Source organism: Nilaparvata lugens, chromosome 13, assembly GCF_014356525.2.
Source record: "Nilaparvata lugens isolate BPH chromosome 13, ASM1435652v1, whole genome shotgun sequence".
NCBI lineage: Eukaryota > Metazoa > Arthropoda > Insecta > Hemiptera > Delphacidae > Nilaparvata > Nilaparvata lugens.
Genome location: NC_052516.1, coordinates 29,924,387 through 29,947,625, shown reverse-complemented (window position 1 = coordinate 29,947,625; position 23,239 = coordinate 29,924,387). Strand labels below are relative to the sequence as shown.

Here is a 23,239-nt window from a genome sequence, read left to right as displayed (position 1 = left end):
TTTGCAACGCCAAAAAGGGAGTAATTTCTTTTAATATTTGGTTATGTTGACGTTGTCCTTGCTTTTGGAGCACTAAACACATCAACTGATGGAAAATACTGAGATGTTGTAATTATTCAAATGCTAATGAATTAATAATTATTATTAAACGAAAATCCAAATTAAATGCTGTAAACCTAGCTCCGCAGTGCAGGCTGGATGCTTGTCTGACTCGGACTAGGCGCTGAGACAGCAAATAATAGCAGCGTTGGTGGGAATGCGAGCGGCCGCAGTAACATCTTCCACCCAGCAATGGTCGGCGTAGTTCCGCCTAGCGGACAGACGAAAGATCAAACCAGTCGGTTATTTGATCCCTCCAGCCAAGCAGCCGAGACAATAGAACAATGGAGTGACGGTCTAATTCGCGTTCATCAGCAGTTTTCTTTCTCACGATTATTTTTATTTTTGTGTGTCAATAATAGCTCCAGTCAACAGTAAAAAGTTTTCAGAAACGTGGTGTACTACCATATTAATTACTTTTCATGATGATTTTTAATTATTTAAAAACATTGTTGACATTTTGAGCCTTCAGGCTAAACTTGCGGTCGCTGAGAACGAATCTGCAATCAGAATTTCTCTATCACGAAAAATAACGAAAAAACCCAGCTGTTGATCTTCCGGCAACCGTAACAGTCATCCTGCAATGCGGCCGAAACACTTCCAAGCCAGACACCCATCTCAAATGACAACAACGCCAAGCTGTGAGAAACCATCCTGCACTGCGGCGCTAGGTTAATTTCCATCTGTAGACTGGCTGGCCGCTATGGCTTCGTATGAAATGAGCGCTGCTATCCAGAGATTGTCAGTTTGGTGTAAGGGTAAGCATTCCTGACCGGCAATTAGGAGGTACCGGGTTCGATTCCCGGGCTGACAAATAATTTTTGAATAGTAGCACTCATCGAATTTCCATCTAACTGTTTACCCTGTTGTCAATATTTGCAGTAGCAGATAAGTCTTCGGGGTGAATTACAGCATTTCATTTGGATTTTCGTTTGATAATAAATTATTACATCAGATTACTTTTTCACCAAAATTCAGTGCATGAATGAGAAACAAGAAGAAAACATAAATATGCTGGCTTTCGGATCATTTTCCTCTGGACTTTCCTATTCATAAAAATGTTTTTAATCACGCATTAATTATTGATAATATACACAACATAACTCTCATCAAAATTAATCCCTAACAGTATCCATAGATTACATTAATTCCTTTAAGCATCTGTAAAAACAAATTTCTGGATTCTCCATACGGTAGCCCATGTCATAATAATTATAATATTATATTAATAATTTATTATCAATTAATGCGTGAGTTCAAAACATTCTTGTGAATAGGAAAGTCCAGAGGAAAAATGTTCAGAAAGCCAGAATATTTATGTTTCCTTCTGGGTTCTTCTTTTTTCTCATTCATACACTGACTAATAGTTAAAAAATTATCGGATATGTTTGAGTGTTCCAAAAGCGAGGACAACGTCAACATAACCAAATATTGAAATATTTCTAATAGACTATGATTGTATAAGGTGAAGTTTTCATAAATAAATGGCACATTTCAAACAAAACTTGTGTATATTCTCAGTAAATTTACAAATTTGTCATGGAAAAAAATACTTGTAGATCAGATAACATCTACTGTATGAACTATAAAGTTGTCATGGATAGAAATATTTATAGATTGTTTAAGATTTACTGTATTATAAATTTCATAAAATGTTATGAATTTTCTTGATAGTAATAACATTGGAAGCAATATTCCAATCAGAATGATTTCATATAATCATAATTATTATCATCTTATATCTATTATTGTAGTCTTGCTCTTGCCACTTGTCTTTTAAGGATTTTATTGAGAAATTTTTGGGTCAATGTTTCTACACTGTATAGTACTACTAGTCATGTATTTTTGCCAAAGTAGACTCAACTTCCCAATTTCATTAAATCAAATTATCACCGCCTGTGGAACACAATATTAACACTGTTTAAACATTGAATGGTGAACATTTTTGAGGTCCATGTTTCCATACTACAGAGCACTAATGGTATTTGTATTTTGCAGGATTAATTTTAAATTTTGCTTGGCCTAAGTAAACATCTCAAACCCTGTGCATTCATTAACTAATTTCTACTATTCCTGAACTCTCTTTAAAATATCCTGAGGTCCTTTGTTACCATACTATATAGCACTACTGGTCTTTGTATTTTGCAGGATCAATTTAGAATTTTTTTGCGGAGATTGACATCACAATTCTATCAAACCCGGTGCTCTTTTTGAAAGATTTCCTCTCCTTCCCGCACTATCAACACTACTCAAACATCTAATTGTGAAATCTTTGAGGTCAATGTTTCTACACCATACAGCACTACTTGCCTTGTATTTTTGTCAAAGTGAACCATCACTGTGGTGAAGCATTGAATTGTGCAATTTTTTAGGTCAATGTTTCTACACCGTATATCACTACTGGTCATGTATTTTTGTCAATGTGAACCATCATATTGGTAAAGCATTTCATTGTGCAACTTTTTGAGTTTAATGTTTCTACACCGTATAGCACTACTGTACTGGTCTTGTCAAAGTCAACATTTCAAACCAAACCAATCTCACAAATAGCAAATGATCACCGCCTGTGGAACACAATGTCAACACTATTTGAGCATTTGATGGTGGTGGTGGCCTTGATGCGGATGGGTGCACCATTTTGAAAGCGCTTGCCGGGCGTGACGCGGAAGTGTCTGAAGATGGTGGAGACGACCGTCTTCATCTGCAGCATGGCGTACTTCTGGCCGATGCAGTTTCGTGGCCCCGCGCTGAACGGCACGAACGCGAAGGGTGAGCGACCGCGGCAGCGTTCTGGGAGAAAGTTGTCCGGATCGAAGCGTTCTGGGTTCGGGAACGACTCCGGGTGCCGATGTAGGCCGTAGTTAAAGATGCATACTATACACTCTGAAAAACCAATCATTAAAGTTTCCATCAATTTTCTTTATAACTTGGAAAACTATTGACTCTCATAATTTATATAATTATCCACTAATAAGAACTCGGACACACAGAGATCTGTATCAAAACTTTTTCACTACAATAGATGATTTTCTGCCCTATTGCTTGTTGCAGTTCGGTCTCAACAAATATTTAGGGTTCACCATGGAAAACGGAAGTTTTCTTAAATCTTATGAAGAAAACATGTTTGAATTGACATGGAACAATATAAATATTACGGTATACAGCTTTATAACATGGCACAAGATAAAATTTAAAACTTCAAGAATGATACATTATGAGCAATATCTTAGATAATGAATATAATAAAAATATAAACATAATTATTATTAAAATCGGTAAGATTAGATGATCAATATAAAAAAATATAATTCAAATTCAAATTCATTTATTTGCCATAAAATAATACAGATAATTATTATATATAAACATAATAATAATATAAACATAATTATTATTAAAATCGGTAAGATTAGATGATCAATATAAGAAAAATATAAGTATCTTATTAAAATCGGTAGGAGAGGAGGAGATGAGCTGATCAGCGGCATCCCTGCCAGTATCAAATAACCACATATTCAAAAATCGTTTGTAAATGTTAAGACTGAGGGTTCTATTTGCTTTATGTGGGTATTATGAGTCAAATTATGAGTCAAATAGTATTTTTCAAGGAACATATTTCTGCCAGAAATTATTTCTAGACCTTGAAATAGAGGAGTGCTGTTTATTTGTAAAATGTGATTTCTCGAGGCGGACTTAGTGTCTATTGTGGGTAAAATCAGGGTGAGATCACTGACCTTTAGGCAGAGTGTAATTATTGCTGAGTGTGACCTCCTCCTCGAGTACACGAGCAAAGTAGGGGATGGAGGGGTAGAGTCTCATCACCTCTTTCAGAACTCGCTCCAGGTATTCCAGCTTCTGCAAGTCTTCAATTGTCGGCGTGTGGTTCAGATCTGAACCGAACACCAGGTCGATCTCATCAAGTACCTGTGTATCACAAAGAAACAGGTTTTCATAATATTACAACTTGATACAAGTGAGCCCCCTGAGCTGGAGAACTCGCTCACGAACACTAATTTTGTAGTCCGCCACTTGTAATTTGTGAATGCGTCCCAAAATCATCCTGAAAATTGCCACAGCCAGGGGCCTGTTTCATAAAACCCCTTATTAAACCCCTTGTGACTTATTAAAATTCACAATCCTGTAAAATTATGTTTCATAAAAATAACTCTACACTTGTAAAATCACCTGTAATATTCACCTGTATTACAGTTCCTTTATTTTGAATTAATGTTTTCATTGAATACAGAATTTCAAGAGGAAATTAATGGCGAAAACCGCACATCGATTTCGAAACCGTTTCAATTAACAACATCCAAAGATACATCATACAAGAATGAAATTATAGTCCAGTCACTATATACATTGGTGAATGCAATTTATATTGTAGCTCTCATTTTTTAATATATTATTTGGGTACATAAGAAAAGTCCAGAACCAATTTCTTCATGCAAAATTTCCTTGTGCTAGATACAGGGTGGCCAAAAAACCTCGTATTTTAGGCTCATTCTCCAGTTTTCAGCTATTTCTGCCAAATCTCGTAATCGAACAGAAAAATCTGCTCCCGCCTTTTTTTTAGATTAAAAAATTCGGAAAAAAATTAGATCATTCGGAACTATCTATCTCCAATGAGTACTGAGCTATGATTTTTCAAAAATGAATGAAATTTGAAGGAAAAATCAATTTTGATGAATTTCAGTTTTTGATCAACAATATCTTCCGATTGTTAACATTCACATGTATAATTCAAAATCCCTCTGGGCGTATTTTTGTGCTCTACAATCTGAAATCAGGGAGAGCGCTCTATCTCATATAGATTTCCAGGTACACCTGACAACAATGCTCCTTGTATTGTGAAAAACACCTAATTTTCAGCTTCAACCATCATCACCAACTACATTGTCCTAACATTGATATTTCACACAATGACATGAGTTCATGAGATCATGTTCTATGAGAATCACCCGTTAGATGCACTTCATTTCAGTATTTCCTAGTGGAGAGGCGCGCTTAAGGACACCTCAATGATCAAAATTTCAAACACATAACTTTTGACGCAATGCTAGGATCTCATCTTAATACACTTCATTCTTCTCGGTTCGTCAAGGCGGTCCAAAATCATGCATCATAAGTCAAATTCGGTCGAAAAATGAAAAATTTATTGTTGAGTGTACTTAAGCCCATATTCCAATACACAAAAAATGGCCAATTTCTATATTCAAAGCTATGTATCTCTGTAACCCCTTATTATAAAAATCATTACTTGATCCAGAAATGTGCAATAGCATTTTCTCTTTCATCTGCTGTAAACGATTCATGAAAAAAATATGTTCGTAAAGTGAGATTTGATTGTTAGATAAGTGATTGATCGTGAGATAAGCTCTCACCAGAAATATTACCTAGAAATTTTAATCTATTTGATCAAAATAATCTGATTTGTTGACATGACATGGTATATCATTCTCAATTAGAGTATATCATAATTATCAAAGTTGACAATCATTTTACAGTTTCAAGTGATTAGTGAGTGTTATTTTGTTATTCATTTTGGTTTGTAAACAGTCAGAATTAGAACTTTTCTTTTTTCAAATGTTTGGACTGAAAACTGGACCTGAATTCAAGTGTATGGAACATAACCTATTTTTTGGATCATTCATAGTGTATAAATCAAAATTCAGGGAAGAAACAGTTTTGGGCTGTGCCTGTTAGTCCTTCCCCAATCATTTTAAAGAATTGTGTTCTGTTTATCGATTAATAACGAGCGATGCTCGGTGCCCAGATATTAAGTATGAGACTAGCTTGCCATCTACACATCTCATGCTATCAATACTATTTACCTTTGCTTGTACATTGTGGTGAATAGCCAACATGAGGAGTGTGAAGGTGAGTTCGGTTGTGGTGGTCTCCTGACCGCCAATGATAATAGTGATCGCCTCATCTCTCAGCTGCTCATCTGTCAGACTCATTTCATCTGTATCCATCGCCATCATCAGATCAAGGAAAGGCATCGCTCTTTCTCCACTCACTAGAACAAATCAAAATCAATCAATCCATCAATCAACCAATCAATCAATAAACCAATTAATCAATAAATAAATTAATAAATCAATCAAACAAACGATTAATCAATTCTACTGTCAAAACTTTCAAATATTAAAACAAAAACGAGCAATTTTTGTAAAATGGATCTTGTAAGAAAAGGAAAGTGAATGAATGTCTTGTAGTACAGCCACTGCAATATAGAGTCTATATTCTTTGACAATACTCATATAAAAGGAAGCTGTGGTATCAATTTTTTTAAAAGTCGACGTTTTAATGGCATTGGAGAAAGATAGACGCATATAATGATATACAAAATATAAAATAATGGCATTGGAGATTGGGCTTATATGCCATAATATAATGGCATATGATGATAATGTATAAAGAAAGATATAATGACATTAGAGAACAGCGTTGCCAAGAAAGGCAAGGCAGAGAATCAGCAACGCTGTCGTCCTATCTTTTTCCACTGACAACGTTAAGCTTTTCTTGACATTATAACAATACTTACTAACTTTCAGTAGAAGCACAACCTCCAACGCTAGAAATTGCTATGGTGGAAGTCTACTTCTATTCTCTCTGGTCCTACTCACTCAAACCTGGTTGCAAGTCTATTAAGTTACCGATTAAATGCAACGATAACCAATCAATCGCATTTACTTATACTTATTCAAATAGTTGATTATTCAGAATTACACAACTTATAGAAAAGTATCACAGGCTTATAAGCCCAAAACGGTTCCAATTCTAATTTATACAACAGTCCAAATGTAGCTAGGATTATTATGTGTCACTTATTAACATTCTTCTATTACACACTCAATTTACAATTCAAAACATACAAAAATCAATTTAAATAGAAAAATACTTCTAAATTAAATTATATCAATCACAATTAATTAGAAAATTCCAAACTTTGAAAAAAACTATAAAATTTTGAGACCGAAAAGACTAACACACTATTTAGAATTTATAAACCTTATTTTCAAAAAATTATTCTGTGATTGGTCCTCGTGGGATCCAATCATGATTAAAATCAAACAGGGCAACCGGGCCTTAGCCTATCATCATTTGAATATCAAATCAGTAGGTATTTCTTAAATTACCAGGACTATAGGTCCCGGCTGAAGTATGACAGTCGTACGGCTCATTGACGGCTTGAATTATATATTCAGGCGGTGGGACCTTCCCGCAAGGGACTCCCCACCAACAAAAGCCATACGAATTTTCCTTTTTTTTCTCAAATTAAATCTCAGCTCACTTACGGAAGTATTTGTTATCATCATTCTTCTCATCGTTGTTATTATTGTTGTTATTGTTACATTTTGACTTTTGGCTATTTAACTTTTGTCTCTTGTCTTGTATGACTGATTCGGTGAATTTGAATACGTTCTTCTGGGCCTCGTCGTGTTTCTTCTTAATTGGCAGCATGGAGAAGATGGTATCGTTGATCATATATGGACGAACTAGCCGCCAGTGAGCGATCTGAAACATGAATGGAAATAAAATTTAATCTAAACACTCAACTAAGAAAAACCCAAATCAAAACCTTGGAGTCTTCGAATGCTGTAAAGTTTTGTATTTTGACTTTCTCTGAAGACAATTCAGTAGGATAATTGATCCAAGTCTTCCTCCAACGTTTCCTCAATATCTTCACTTTTTAAAAATTAAGTGTTAACTTAACGTTCTTCTTCTGGTGTCTATCCGTTACCGAATGTTGGCAATCATTCTGGCAATTATAACTTAGTTGATAGCCGCTCTAAAAAGTTCCGGGGTGGACACTGCAAACCATGTTCTCAAATTCTTCAACCAGGAAATTCGTCTCCTTCCAACACCTCTCCTGCCAATAACTTTACCCTGTAGTACACATTTTACATATTATATTTGTTACATATTAACAACTAATAAATACTGAATTTCAACTTCATATTGTTTATAATAGTCTACTAAATAATACTGGAGTAATCTATATTATAATGAAGGAAAGAACTGGCTTATACACGTACGGGATAGGAAATTCACGAATGACGCATCATCGCGTTTGAACTACTGGAGTGATTAACTTGAAAACTTCGAATGGTTTTCATTACGTTGAGTTGTCAAGTTTTTTACTGTACCCTTGCGAGGCACGGGTCACCTGTTAGTAACAAATAATCCTCAGCAGTTGCCTCTGAATAATCCTTCATATATAAATTTCAATTGAAATCCTGAAGTCTCAACAAAACTTATAACGACTAACAGTAGGAATCAGTACAAATTAATATTCTCCTTGGGAAAGAGGATAAATTCATGCAATATTAGGTCTATGTAGGTGAATAATCTTACGCTATTAGAGAAGACCAGGGAATTTCAGCATTTTTTCGAACACAAATTTTGGCAATCATTATAAGATCAGAAAAGTTGTCAATATCTTACCTGAAGTAGGGTTTCCATTCCTTCTACGAACTCCTTGCCCTTTCCCTCCTGGGAATGCACGTGAACTCCCATGGCGGTTCGACAGATAATGTCCAGAGCGCACAAACCAAACCTTGGAAATACATCGACTTCTTCTCCGCAAGGAATCTAGAAAATTAGTAAGAACAAATCTAATAAATGATAAAAAAAGGAATCCGAAAGAAATCAATGAATAAAAGATAAAATCAATTGGATAAAAGAATAATAAGAGCTGGGTGAACACAGCTCTTCTCATCTAAGCTCAAAACAACTCACCAAATTTAATTTTTTTTCGATGAGTGTGATGCTCTTTAGGCTGGTGCGTAAGTAATGAGACCTAAGTTAGCGTTCCCTAACTCTATCAGTTCTCTATCGTTCACTAATTCTAATCAGCGTTCATTTACTCTAAAACCCTCAACTTCTAAACTAACTTCTTGAACCCATAGGGCCGGTTTCCGAGCTTGGGATTTAGCTAAGTTCTAGACTTTAACCGGCTTTAAACTCGGAAGTCAGAAAATTGGCTTTCCTAGTCAGAGCGTTAACGTAATTGAGGACTCTATATTAGACCCTGGAGTTTAGAGATCACGTTAGACCTTGGAGTTTATAATTTCGCTTTCTGAGTGTAGGGCTTATAAGTCCAGGATTTGAATTAGATTCTCGTCTATTTTCGAGTCAAGGATTTATCAAAAATCGTTGAGTCTAGAACTTAAAACAGCGTGATTTTAAACCCTCGACTGGGGTAGGGTTTAAATTTAAGTTCTAGAGCAAACCGAGCAACACAATTCAGTTATTGTTTTGGAGTACATGAATAGCCGAATAAATGTCATGAAATACCTAAATTATTTGAATGAGTCCATCTAAATTCATAATTTATAGTTTGCAAGTTTATTTTGGAATGAAGTTCTTCATAATATAATGCGTGAAAAACTAACCTCATTTTACGACTGTGACATAACCTAAAAATGGTAAAGAAGAATAATACAAGGATTGCCTTGGAATTTTATCTCCCAATGTGAATATTTTAACCAATGCCATATTCAACATATTATTAATGATAATATAACAATAATAAATTATTATTCCAGTTTTTTTTTCAAAACAAATACGTTTTCCAACTCAATAGGTGGCATAGGCCTACTAAAATTTTTATTCCAAAATCAATTATTAATAAAAGCATAACATAAAATGAAAATGTTTATTTCTTATTCATGTTTTGAAAGGTTAGGGTTTGCTTTGAATTTATAGACCTACACCATACAAAGAAATCGAAATGTAGTTTCAAAAAATGATTGTTACAAAATAGTTTGGAGAGCATTTGAATTATCCCGCTGGAATCAGCTGTTTTGCTATAGGCCTAATGCCAACACTACAACAGCAAAATATTGAGAATTTCCCTCATGTTTACTGCATTAAAGTCCTCGACTTAAGTCGAGAACTTAATAGACCCCGAAGTTTAGAACATAAACCCGTGACTCAGAAAGTTGATTTAGACCCAAGAGCTTATATTAGTCCTGGACTCTGTAAGTCCAGAACTTATAGATCTCGAGCTCGGAAACCGGCCCTCAATGTTTAGAGGAGACAGCTCTTGAAGTTGTAATCCTTACAGAGTGTGTAGCAGGCGCATGGATCTCAACTAATCATATAATTATTAATATTATAATCATCCCTTAGGTACTTAGGTATGACAATAAAAGATGATGGACGGGATGAGAGAGAGATTGGATACAGGATTGCAAAGGGCAGAGTTTTAACCAGGAAGCTACATTCAATACTTTGGACGGATGATATATCTGAAAGAGTAAAGAAACAGGTTTTCAAAACAATTGTGATGAGCTGTGTAACTTATGGGGCGGAAGTATGGACATTAACCAAGAGACTAAAACAAAGATTATTGGCTATGGAGATGAATTACTGGAGAAGATGTTGCCAGCTGACCTTGGGAGATAGGGTGAGAAATGAGGTTATAAGGGAGAAAATGAAATTGGACAGGTCAGTGGTGGATGAGGTGGAGGAAAAACAACTGCAGTGGTACGGACATCTAAGAAGAATGAGCCCCAGTCGCATACCAAGGAAGGTATATGAGTGGATTCCGGCTGAGAGGAGGAAACGAGGACGACCACGAACGGTTTGGCAGCAAAACATAGAAGAGGCCATGGAGAGCAGGGGCATCCAACAAGACGTATGGAGAGATAGAGGCAGATGGCGTGTTGAGTGCGGGGAAACGGCCGGGAAGGCTGTAAAAACCCGCGTATTAGGTATTAGGTTAGGTATAATCATCCCATCTAATAATATAATCTTGTCTAATCAATGCTCATCGGTGCGACTAGCGTGACAACCCTATCTCTAACATCCAATTCAAGTCTCACTTGAGAAACCAGGTGACGTCTAGGATAGAGAAGAAAACTGTTTCAATTCAATTGTTTGGAACCGTTCTCTTCTCTATACTACATCATCATTTTTCAATCCCTTGTACATGTTCGTGATTGTTGCTAAGATGCCCACCTCTTAACTCTCTCACAAGAGTTACACTAAAGTAAGCATTTTCATATAATTCAGATCTTTGCAGATAATCAACTGTACTACTCACTTTACTGGCGAATATCTTAGCCTCCTCGAAGAAAATGGGCAGAAATCCTTTGAGAATGGAGAAATGGAAAGCTGGAGTGATCATTTTCCTGTGCAGTCGCCATATTGAATTGTCGCTATTAGTGAAGAGACCTTCGCCCATGAAGGGTTTGAGCAGTTTGTACTGCCAGGGTTTTCTCAAGTGTTTCATGTTGCTTAGTAGAATCTCAGCATCCTGGGGTTTTGCCACGAATACGATCAGCTCGTTCAGGAACCAGAATCTGATAGGACCGCTGTCGTACCTGTTGATGTAAATTTCATGATTAATTAATTAATTAATTTATTTATTTAATCATTCAGAATCACACAACCTACAGAAAGTACCACAGGCTCACGCCCAAAACGGTTCCAATTCTAATTTACACACCAGTATAAATTACTATTATTATTCAATTAGAATCAAATTACTATTTAATTGAGATTTTATTTTGGTAGGTAATTTCAAAGCTAATGAATGAATTTCAATTTGAGAAAAATTGAACTAAAGATGTCACAAAATTTTATTTGTTTGATTAAATTGAATTTGATGATTAGTAAAAAGTTTATTTCGTTATTGAATGGCCAATGAATGATTCTGAATTTTAGTAAAATTGAATTGGAGTTGTCAGAGAATTTTATTTTTTGATCACATTCACAAACTTGTAAGTGAGAATGCAACAATGAATACAGTAATGGCAGTAAAGGCTAGTAACAACGAGTATTAACAGTAGATAGATGAATTACTTTTAACATTTTACAATAGAAGTAATGTGGGCGAAATGAAGCAATAAAAGCCCCCTGTTCCATTTAACCCACAGTAGGTAGATCGAATGAACGAAAAGCAAAGAGGAATCAAGTTTTATGTCTTATTAGCAAGTTGCCTTTTCCTGTATAATAATAATTTATTTAACGAAAATCCAAATTATGTAGTGATTTCCATTTGTTCTGTATAATTTATGTTCAGTACAGTACACAATGTAATCTGTAGGCGCTACATAATAATAATTATTATCATGAAGAAGACTCAACTGGTCATAATTAATTTCAGATTAATTTTAGTTTAAAATTGTGTTTTGTTTAAATCTCAAGGCATGATCGCGTAATTCTCCTCAATTATTCACAGCTTTGGTTCATCAAAATGTGCAATGGTTGATAAATTTATAATTAGATTCGTGAGGCTGTATGAACTATTGAAGGGTTCTGAAAACTTGAAATTATTATTAATGTCATAAAGGGGTGCATTGACATCCTTCTGAAACGGCAAAAATTCTCTATTACAGAGTTCTAGGAAAAATAACGTAACTGTAGGGGTATTTTTTACATTGGCTATATGGACGTTTCAAGGGACTGAATGAAAAATGTACTATAACGGTATGTGATATATCGAGGTTTCACTGTATCATCAAATACCTTGTGTAGGAAATTCTCATTAGTTACCACTTGATTTATAATCGTAAATGTTAGATAGTGCTTAAAGAAAGGATTCACACGAGAAGGTAAAGGGGCAGACCGAGAGAATGTGATTCTTTAAGATTCTAAGTTAAGGATAAGTTCTCTATTGAAGTTCTTCATTTATGTATGTTACAATATTTACTGGCTTGTACACAAATTCACATCAAATGACGGCATTGCTAATATTCAAAGAATTTTACAGAGTATAAAAGATTAATCAATGATAATATAGATTAAACGCAATTATAAAAACGATAATAAGATATTGTGTTGTAACTTCATAAATCGGCGGTGTTTCAACAAATAATTGTCGATTCTCTGAAAAGGATAAAAAATAATATCCTTCCCTCCAACACACAACCGGGAGTTGATTTAATAAAACCGGGAGAGATCGGAGATAATTTAATAAGAATGGGTTATAGAGGATGCAGAAGATTGATTGATTAAAGACAGAGAGGCTTGGAGGAATGTTGTGGTGGAATCAAAGCCCAATCTGGGCTGTAGAGTTAAAGAAAAAAAATTGTAAAGCGTATTTTTGTGTTTAACTTGGATGGAGTATATACAATTCAATTTATGACTACATCCCAGAAAATCTGACAAACAGACAGGGGATCAGTCAAACTATAACAATTTTCAGGAATGTTTTGGAGAAAACCAAAGATCACCCTGGGCTGTAGAGCTAAAGAGAAGAAAGATTATAGCGCAGATGTGTGTTGAACTTGAATGGAGCATAAACTTGATATAGCATACCAAGTATACCATACCAATGGAGCATAAACTTGATATAGCATACCAATGGAGCATAAACTTGATATAGCATACCAATGGAGCATATACAATTCAATTCATGACTAGATTCCAGAGAATCTGGCAAACAGACAGGGGATCAGTCAAACTATAACAATTATTTTCAGGAATGTTTTGGAGAAAACCAAAGCCTACCCTAGGCTGTAGAGCTTAAGAGAGAAGATATTATAGCGTAGATATGTGTTGAAATTGAATTGAGCATATACAATTCAGTTTATGACTAGATTCCAGAAAATCTGGCAAACAGGGGATCAGTCAAACTAGAAATGATAAATTTTCACTCACTCAGTGCAAAATTTCATGCCGATGTCGATGCAGTCGTCCGGACGCATGGCGAAGGGGAGCATGTTCCCGAACAGAGGGAGACTGGGGGGTCCGGGAAGCTTGGCTCCCAGTTCGAGTAGACGCTTCCTCGACTTCCTATATCGCAGGTAGACCAGCAGCAGGATGATTCCAATCAGTATGAGGCGGAGCACCCACGTGAACATCGCTACTGAAAAAGAAAAGATTTATAATACAATCTGCCAACAATTCAAATTTATAAGAGACTAGTAGATAACCCGTGCTTTGCACTAGGGGAAATTTTGTGTTGCCATCTCCTTACACATCGAAGAATAGAATAAGTATGTACTATTTAATTAAAATTACATGGATAATCTATATCAGAATTTGAAATTCTCAGGGAAAAAGGAGGAAGAGTATGATTGGTCTCGAACCCGCAAGCCAACGCAATTTTTATCCAAGCCTTGTGCACACCACTGCGATTTTCATCATGGCTATGTCAAGAGGCTAATGGTTTGCACAAGGCTTCATTCAATTCTCCGTCATGTAGGAATGATATCCTGCTTTTACATTTTTCTGTTCAAAGCTCAATATTAAAATATGGGGAGATAGGTGCTTGACTTTTAGAGTTTGTTTTGAGCAAAATAAATATATAAATTTCATTATTAAAAAAATAATCGAAAAGGTTGCCCTCTAAACAACGGCCTGTTCTTTGATTGATTAGTTAGGATATACTGTATGAATAATGTTGAAAGTAATCGATGACTTCAGTATAGTATAATTTATAATAGAATAATCCTGTGTCTTTCCCAGAGCACAAATAATCTGAATTAAAAAAAATAGAAGGACACCCTTCAAAATGAATGAATAAAAAACAGCACCTTTCCCACCCAAATTTATTCTTGCAAAAAACAGGCAGCTCTCTGCCTTCGCTCAAGTATTATAGTTGTACAGGATGAGATCAATAAGTGAATAATGCACGGGTAATGAAAAGAATGAAAAATGTTGAAAATGAAGAATTTGATAACTATAATAGTGATAAAGGAAACGGAACTATTCATAACCTGCATTATAGAGAAAGATTATGACATCAAGATCATAGTAATCGACTCTCTGACATTGGATCTCTCATCTATGATCATAGATGAGAGATCTTTCATAATATCAGAGAAAGTCAAGGATCCAATTCCATCTGGTGTATAGAATTGCAAGTGGAATTGAAGACTTTGAAAAGACCACAGCTTTCTTCTCGAGATAGTTTTTTGTGTTGCAATATTATAGAAGGAAATACTAGCTCTGGTCTTTGGTTAGACTCCTATAATTCTCTGTTACAGTGTGTAGTTTGAATAAAATTGTCTTTGTTTTGACTATTGGAGTGATAACTTTCGGTGAATTAAATGCTTCATTATCGATAATATTCAATTCGTGTTGAAACTTTGTGAACAATGATTATGTTGAAAAAAGAAAAATATGGGATTCACTAATACTTCATATTATTTTTGCATTTTTGAATTGTAAATTGAGTGTGTAACTAAAGAATGTTGAAGTGACACAACATAACCCAAATACATTTGGACTCTTGTATAAAAATCAGAATTGGAACCGTTTTGGGCATAAAGCCTGTAGTACTTTTGAAAAGTTGTATAATTCAATGATTAACTAAATGAATAAATAAATTATAATATTATTATTATTGTAATTGGAGGGAAGACTTTTGGATCAATAGATTTTCATCGAAGACAATAATCTTTTCCTTCTGAACCACTTACACCTCCTCTGCTCTCACACCCTCTTCCTCTCTTTTCTTATCTCCTCTATCTACTCCTTAATATTATTACTGTTTTATTGGAATTTTCCACTTCCATCTACCTCTCAATTACTACTTTCATTTTTGTTCTGCATCCTACTTCTTCAATCCTCAATTCTTCTATCTCTCAAGTTTTCTACCTTTTATTTTTCTTCCTTTCGCCCCTTCTCAATCACCTTCTTTATTTTCTTCTTTATTATCATCTTTCTTTTTCTCAAGCCTACTCTTATCGCCTTCTCCTTACGCTTTCGAAGACTACACAAAGGCCCAGTTGCAGAAAAGCCGATTAGATTTCTTTCAACCGTGATTAATTCCACGAGAACCAATCAGAGAAGCCGTCTTATCAAAAATGCCTTCTCTGGTTGATTCTCGTGAAATAAATCACGGTTAAAATCTCCTAATCAGCTGATAGTTGCAGTGATAGTAGTTTTAATTCTTCTGCTCAAAATTTTCAAGTTTATTTCAATATTATTGAAACTTTCGGATTGTTTAGTGTTATTTCCGGCTCTTATCAACCCTTCGAAATTCAAAATTCATCAGTCATATCTCGAATACGTACTCTCTGAGTCTTAATCTTTGGTGAAAACAGAAATTTTAAACTTAACCTCACTTTGGACTATTTATGTACCAAAATCAAGGAATTGAAGAAGTTTTGGGCAATTGCCTGTTTCTCTTTCCAAATATCGTGTTTGTGACTGTTCTAATAATAAATAAATAAAATTTAACCGGCTTTTGTGCAACTGGGCCAAAGCGTAATCGATTTCAGATTATTCTCCAAACATTCCTCCCCCCTCCGACTCATCCTTCCCAAACTCTTCCGCTTTCTCACCTTCTTCATCTCTTCTCTTCTCCCCAATCTTATCTTCTCTCTCTCTACTCCTCCACCAGCTTTTCCTTATCGTCTTTCTGATTCACCTACCTCTCCTTCTTCTTCTTCAAACGGCTTCCTTCAAACTGGGTTTTCTTCTTATGGTTTTTGAATTAGTTGGTATATTTTAACGCATAAAATGAAGTAAATTTGTCTATTATTATAAATTTATATAGGGCTGCTGATCTTCATTTGGTATGAACTGCATGTGGACTGCTGAATCCAGCATTGTCAAGAGCTTTTCAAAAGTCTTTCAGTATAATAATAAGGATAAGCAAATACAAATGAATAGCGATAAATGTGAATAGGAAATGCACTATATGATAGAAAATGGAATAGGTGAACAGGAAAATAGGTAAATAGGTGAATAGGAAAATAGGTGAATAGGAAAATAGGTAAATAGGTGAATAGGTGAATAGGAAAATAGGTGAATAGGTGAATAGGAAATGCGCTATATGATATCAGACGATTCTAATGTTCAATATGTTTTGTTACTCATCGCCTGCACACAAATCAATAAGGCTTTGCTAGTAACGCTGATAATTTTAAGAGATTAAACATTATATCTATATATATAAAAGCGAAATGGCACTCACTCACTGACTGACTGACTGACTCACTCACTCACTCGCATAACTAAAAATCTACCGGACCAAAAACGTTCAAATTTGGTAGGTATGTTCAGTTGGCCCTTTAGAGGCGCACTAAGAAATCTTTTGGCGATATTTTAATTCTAAGGGTTGTTTTTAAGGGTTTAAAGTTCGTCTTTTAGCATGTATATTCTTCTTCTCCCAATCTCTTAATTATAATTGAAATTTCCAAATCATATGTTACTATAGAACTATAATCTAGATAGAGTACCTCTTCGAAACAGTTGTTAACTGGTAACTAAATTAATAATTTTGTCAGGTTGGCATTAAGTTGAGTTGACTTTGTTAGGTTGGCACCAAGTTGAAGATTTAAATGCATTTATCGCGGAAAAATTGATTGGGCACTGCTACTTCAATCCTGGGAATATTATATTACTAGCAGTCAGGCTCGCTTCGCTCGCCATATCCGTTTAGCCAGCCGTTTAGTCTGGACCCCCGACTGGATTGTCCTAACATATGATAAAAATGCTCAAATGAAAAATGCAGGCGAGCGAAGCGATCCTGCTCATCTTATTCTTGGACGATCCAGTCGGGGGCCCAGGGGGCGGAGCCCCCTGGCTAGACGGATATGGCGAGCGAAGCGAGCCTGACGGCTAGTTTTTTATATATATTACATTTTTTGTACTTTCAGGTATTTTTTTTCTAAACTGTGTGCTGTTTTTGTGTATTATTCTGAGGCAATAAAATAAATAAATTCTATTCTCTACAAACACACCAGAGTTCAAGAGTAAAAAATACAAACTATGATTTCAAACATTAATATAATGTTGAAATTTACACTTATGTTAAACTTTATTTTGTATTACACGATAATGTCATGCAATTAATAATTTATACAATAATTTTCTCGTATAAGTGAAGTAAAGGCTATTTTCATCAGTAAGTGGCATGTCCTTCCCTCAAATAGTCTCAATTTTTAAAAAAGGAAAATATTAATAAGAAGGTGATGATTTCATGATTCCGAGCTGCGATGTACTAACACACTTTTTTATGTATTACTTGAATATTTGACTGCATGTCGTGTGAACTACATAGTAAGATGTGTATTAATAAGAAGCTGCATTTGGAGTATTGCACTCTGGACTATTGGTAAGGCAGAAGAAAGAGCACTGAATGCCTTTGAGGTCTGGTGTTGGAGACGGATGCTCAAGCTGAGATTAACGGATGAAATAACTAATGAGGAAGTATTTCAAAGGGTAGAGGAGCCCCCCGTGGGTTGAGCTTTATGTCGATCATCGTACTCAAGAATGTGTTTAAAACCAGAATTCACCCACAGCATCCATGCTTGTCGTGGAAGGCGACTAAAATGGACCTCAAGGCAACTCCAGAAGTTGCCTTGCCTTCAAACCCACGGGATCTGCCACATCAGGGCAGTTTCGGAGGGGCGAAAAGAAAAACCCAAGAGACCAGAGATGGGTAAAACTTCAAGCACAAATGTGGATCAAGAGGCTGAGTCGAGGGTGGCCGGCGCCGGGCGCCCTGGAGGCAGTTTGGCGTCCCCTCTCTCAGCGTTAGGACGTACAAAAAGGCTAGGAGTGGAACTCACGTAGGTCACGTGTTGTGGGTGGAGAGACCAAACCCCACCACTGCTCAAAGAAGGGCGGCCATTTAGGCAAAACTTCTAGGGAGAGGTGAGGCCTTTTACCCAGAAAGAAAAAACCCAAGAGACCAGAGATGAGTGAAACTCTTGGCACAAATGTGGGTCAAGAGGCTGAGTCAGGGGTGGCCGGGTGCCCTAAAGGAAACTTGGCCGCCCCTTCCTCAGCGGAAGGGCCTACAAAGAAGGCCAGGAGTGGAACTCACGTAGGTCACGAGGACTAATCAGTCTGAAGAGACTGCCAAGCATATCACACTGGATTGCAACCAGGTGATGAATGGAATGTTAGTATAGGGTAAAACTGGTTCTTGTAAAGAACACAGGTATTGGTTTGCCTAACAAACATACTACTTGGGAACACAATAAGCTTCGGTTGACGTGTGGGGTTCTTTGAACCTTTGGATCCTTGAATCCGTCCCTTCAAAAACAATAAACAATGAACAATAATAAGGGTAGAGGAAAAGCGATCTCTTTTCCGTATTTTAAAGGACAGACGACATTTTTGGCTTGGCCATGTATATAGATACGATGAATTCACGTTTAGAATACTGGAAGGTATAATAATTGGACAAATGCTCATGGAAGAACCCGGCTACAATATCTGAAGCAAGTTACCAAAGATTTAGAGATCCACAGCAACATCCAACTGAAAACGATGGAAAGCAGCTTTCGAATGGCTAAGGCTGTGCAAAGGCTAAACATAAACTTTCTACTCGTGATATTTTTCTTAGTTTTTCGATTTGTATATCATCAAGTTATCAAAATGAAAAAAATTTCTCAGGAAAACATTTTTTTCTGATCATTACTTTTTAAGATATGAGCGCCTGAAGTTTGAATTTTTGGGACAGAACATTTCAAATTTGGTTAGATATAAATCCATGAGATTCAGAGGATGGATTCTTCATGGAGCCGTATTTAACCGATCCGTTCGTCCGTTGGATCGGACGAATCTGCCGGCCGTTAATTCGGCCGAATATGGTCGTCCATTGGAACCGTTTACATCAGTCTAGTTCAGTAGTAGGCTGGTTGCCAATTATCGAATAGCTATCAAGTTTCTCATAAACAATGATTATTTTGAGATTTTGAAAACTGAATAATAAAATATCCTCTGAATTAGTTATTCATTATAATAATCTTATCTTCAGATCCTATTTGTTCAGCAATCTTTGTCCTCAGATTCCCTTGAACATCACGACAATGATATCTTTTGTCTCGCATATGTCCCACAATGGAACATGCTCTTGAACCAAACTTATCAACTTCTCATTGTCCATAGTTAAAACTTTATAAAACAGAACAAATTCAAAAAACAAAATCAGACAAGACTGTGAAACAATTTTGAGGTTAGGATGATGTTGTCTCAGGTCGACTTTGTCCGGATAGAGCCGGAAAATCCCATTCAATTCGGATCGAAAAATTGATCGACCGAAGACGGCTGTGCACGGCCGTATGAACCTGTTGCAATGAGCGAGCATCTATTCCTTTCTTTGTTGGGGGATCGTTCGGACGAGTACGGTAATTTTCGACCGATGCTAGTTTGGACGAAAACGGTTACAGTGGACGGCCCACCTAAAGCTAAAGACAATAATGTTAAACAATTCAAAAGATAACTGGTATCAGGATATCAATGATATCAGTTAGAAAACTCCGGACATAGCAATAGGAACTGCAAGACATAATGCACGCGCGCGCTAGCGTGGGGACGCGTGCGAGAGTGGGAATATATGTGTTACACAACCGTCAACAAAGGCTCAACAGGTGGTCCCTGTGACCGGGTCAGTTTGTTGTAGTGGCCAATTGGATAAGGTCTGTGAGACCACTCAGTGCAAGGACATACTTTCTCCACTCACTCACTTCCTCTATTGTCTGCTCTTATACTATGCACGGATTCAATACAAACTGTCACCATTCCTCATACTGCTGACAGTTTAAGCTGGATATCACATATAGTGACAGTGGACGTGCCCGATACAGTGAGAATATTATTCCCATAAGTTCCAATAGAAAAAAAAATAAGTTCCAATCTGACTATTCTCAATAATATTTACTAGTAGTTCTGTGAACAGTAGACCTCGCGCATCATCTTATACTGTTCATCAGAGTAAATCCTGTCTGTATGACGGTGTCGGCGAGATATCGGTGTGAAAACGGCTAATGGCTTTTGGAGTTGGTGTATCAAAAATGCTAACATCAAAATCTCCTTCAATATCCAAAATCTCCTAGCTTTGAAAGAAGAGATTAGGTATCGTTATAAAGGTTAGACGTTTTCTAGTAAGGTATTAGACGTAGCTAGGAATGTCTCTCAACAAAAATTCATGTGTCGTCTCTTAAGACCGCATGAGGGATGTTCTACATCCTCAATAACTATAGTTGGCCTGCAGTATTATATACTATCAGTTGTAGGCTGCTGGTTTATGGCATTTGATACTGTAAGGAAGTACACTCTTGGAAGGATGAATAGGTTTTTTGCTTTCTTCTTATTCTCGTTTTTCTCCTTCTTCTCCTTTCTCTTCGTCTTCTTCTTCTCCTTCTTCTTCTTCTTCTCCTCCTTCATCTTCTTCCTCTTTTTTAGTCTCCTTGTTCTTGTTGTTGTTCTTCTCCTTCACATTCCATCTTCCACTCTCGCTTTCATTTCATCTTGTAGTGGTCCAGGTTATAACCTTCTCACTCTTCCTAATACGCTCTTCTCTCTCAATTTCAGTAGGCTATGTTACAAGTAGCCTACTACATTTTTTCTGAGTATACGTTTGTCTTCTTCTTTTTCTTCTTATTGGGATATTTATCCTGCAGTAGCTTCTTCTTCTTCATGTGCCGTTTGCATGGCGGAGGTTGGCTATCATGATGGTAATTTTCAGCCAGATTACAGCCGACTTGAAAGTTCATTTGAGGTGCACTTGAACCAATCCCTTAAATTGCGCAACCAAGATATCCTACTTTGCCCCACTGACCTGTTATTTTGCCTTGCATAATGAGATGCAATATTCCATACTTACATGGTGAAAAACAAAAATAAAACTGTTTATGATTAGACTTTTATTAAAATTAATGCCAAATAATCAATTGATAACTCAATAATGAAGTGAATATCTTGAGATATAATATAATTTTTTACTATTGAATAATATTTAAGATATAGTAGACATATACCTAGCATGAGAATGGGCATGGAAATCAGCAATATTTCATCATACAGGCTTAGAAATAAGAAGGTTTCAATTGAAATCTCTTGAGAGAGATGTAGATTGGTCAGATCCTGATTAGACTACATTCTACATCACCATCACAAGACCATTTAAAAAGAAAGTCCTCTTTGTAAGAGTGTCTCTTCTAATAGTTGATAGAGTGTAGTCATTCAAAATCTTCAATTACAAAGTGTGATTCAATAGTAGTTGGAATTGAAACCGTGACTTTCTCTGACTGCCTCTCATAACATGAGATCCAATGTCAGTGAGTTGAATGACATCATCATAATACGTGTGACATGATGAATGAACATTTGCGCTATCTGATACATTGCAGTAGCTTATAGGACTGAACTGATCCTTCTCTTTACTTCCACTTCTTCGTTCAAACTCCTCTCTTGAAATTGATTCTTTGATTTAGTTTCTTTGACTGAAAATTGACTTCGTTTCTCTTAAGATGCGTACAGATTTACGTGCTGCGAACATGAGCAATTCACTTTTAATCAGCTGATGCCAAGCTTTTTATATCTGTATCTTACTGTTTCTGTAAAAATACAGATATAGTCAGCTGATTAAAAGTGAATTGCCCATGTTCGCGGCGCGTATATCTCTACGCACCTTTAGAAAACTTTGACTACTTTATTATCTGTCTCAAATGGACAATTTAGGGGTGACCCCCCAAATTTAGAAGATTATTCTGCTTCTACCCCTCTACACAAGAAAGCTAACCCCCCGGTGGGCACCCCTGGACAATGTATCATCTATTGATATTGATGATTGTTGAAAGATCACTGACAAATAAGTATTGTTTAGATTCCCTTTGTAATGAGGTGTATTTTCTTCCCATTCATGTAATAAATTCTTAAATACATTGTTTACTACTCCTTAAAGTTGTGTGTTTAATCATTTCCCCTCGTTACGATTTTTTTCTTCCTTCTTCTCAGAATGACTTTTGTATAATTGTAGAAACTTTTTATTTTCTCATTTCATTTTATTATTTGCTGTATTTATTTTTTCTGTTATCTAAAACTGTGTTCAAATGTTCTGTAATGGATATTTTTGAGAGACTTTTCGTAAAGACTTTTTATTTCTTCCGATACTTGTAAAAATATTGCATTTTCAATTGTTTACTTGTATTATGTGTTAAGAGAGCAATTATGGGATATTATCCTTGTGCTCTCATATGTATCTCAAATAAATGAATAAAACTTTTTCTTTTATTAATTTATCTACTCATCAATGATAAGAACACATAATAAAATAAAGATTGAAAATGGAAAAACCGGCTCAGCCCTTACTATTTCATTCCCGAGCTTTGATTAAAAATTAGTCCTAAAAGTTTATATATCGTCAAGGTTATTTACAAATTTGTGACATACATAAGAGACTAAATAACATCTTCACTCTTTTTCTTATATC

The 23,239-nt window shown here is 35.9% G+C and overlaps 1 protein-coding gene across 2 annotated transcripts in view; it reads right to left on the bottom strand.

Moving 5' to 3' along the window:
• Positions 1-1,591: 1,591 nt before the first annotated feature.
• LOC111062417 (cytochrome P450 4C1) overlaps positions 1,592-23,239 on the bottom strand; it is a 39,561-nt gene continuing 17,913 nt past the window's right edge. Inside the window, exons 2-8 of one of the 2 annotated variants that reach the window (XM_039440280.1) lie at positions 13,720-13,927; positions 11,159-11,438; positions 8,554-8,700; positions 7,404-7,623; positions 5,934-6,121; positions 3,834-4,023; positions 1,592-2,982 (exon numbers count right to left, since the gene is read on the bottom strand). In XM_039440280.1, coding sequence (XP_039296214.1) covers positions 2,657-2,982; positions 3,834-4,023; positions 5,934-6,121; positions 7,404-7,623; positions 8,554-8,700; positions 11,159-11,438; positions 13,720-13,922 — 1,554 coding nt within the window. In that variant the 5' untranslated portion in view covers positions 13,923-13,927 and the 3' untranslated portion in view covers positions 1,592-2,656. The remainder of the gene's footprint in view (positions 2,983-3,833; positions 4,024-5,933; positions 6,122-7,403; positions 7,624-8,553; positions 8,701-11,158; positions 11,439-13,719; positions 13,928-23,239) is intronic. The other variant, XM_039440281.1, reaches the window with a different exon arrangement.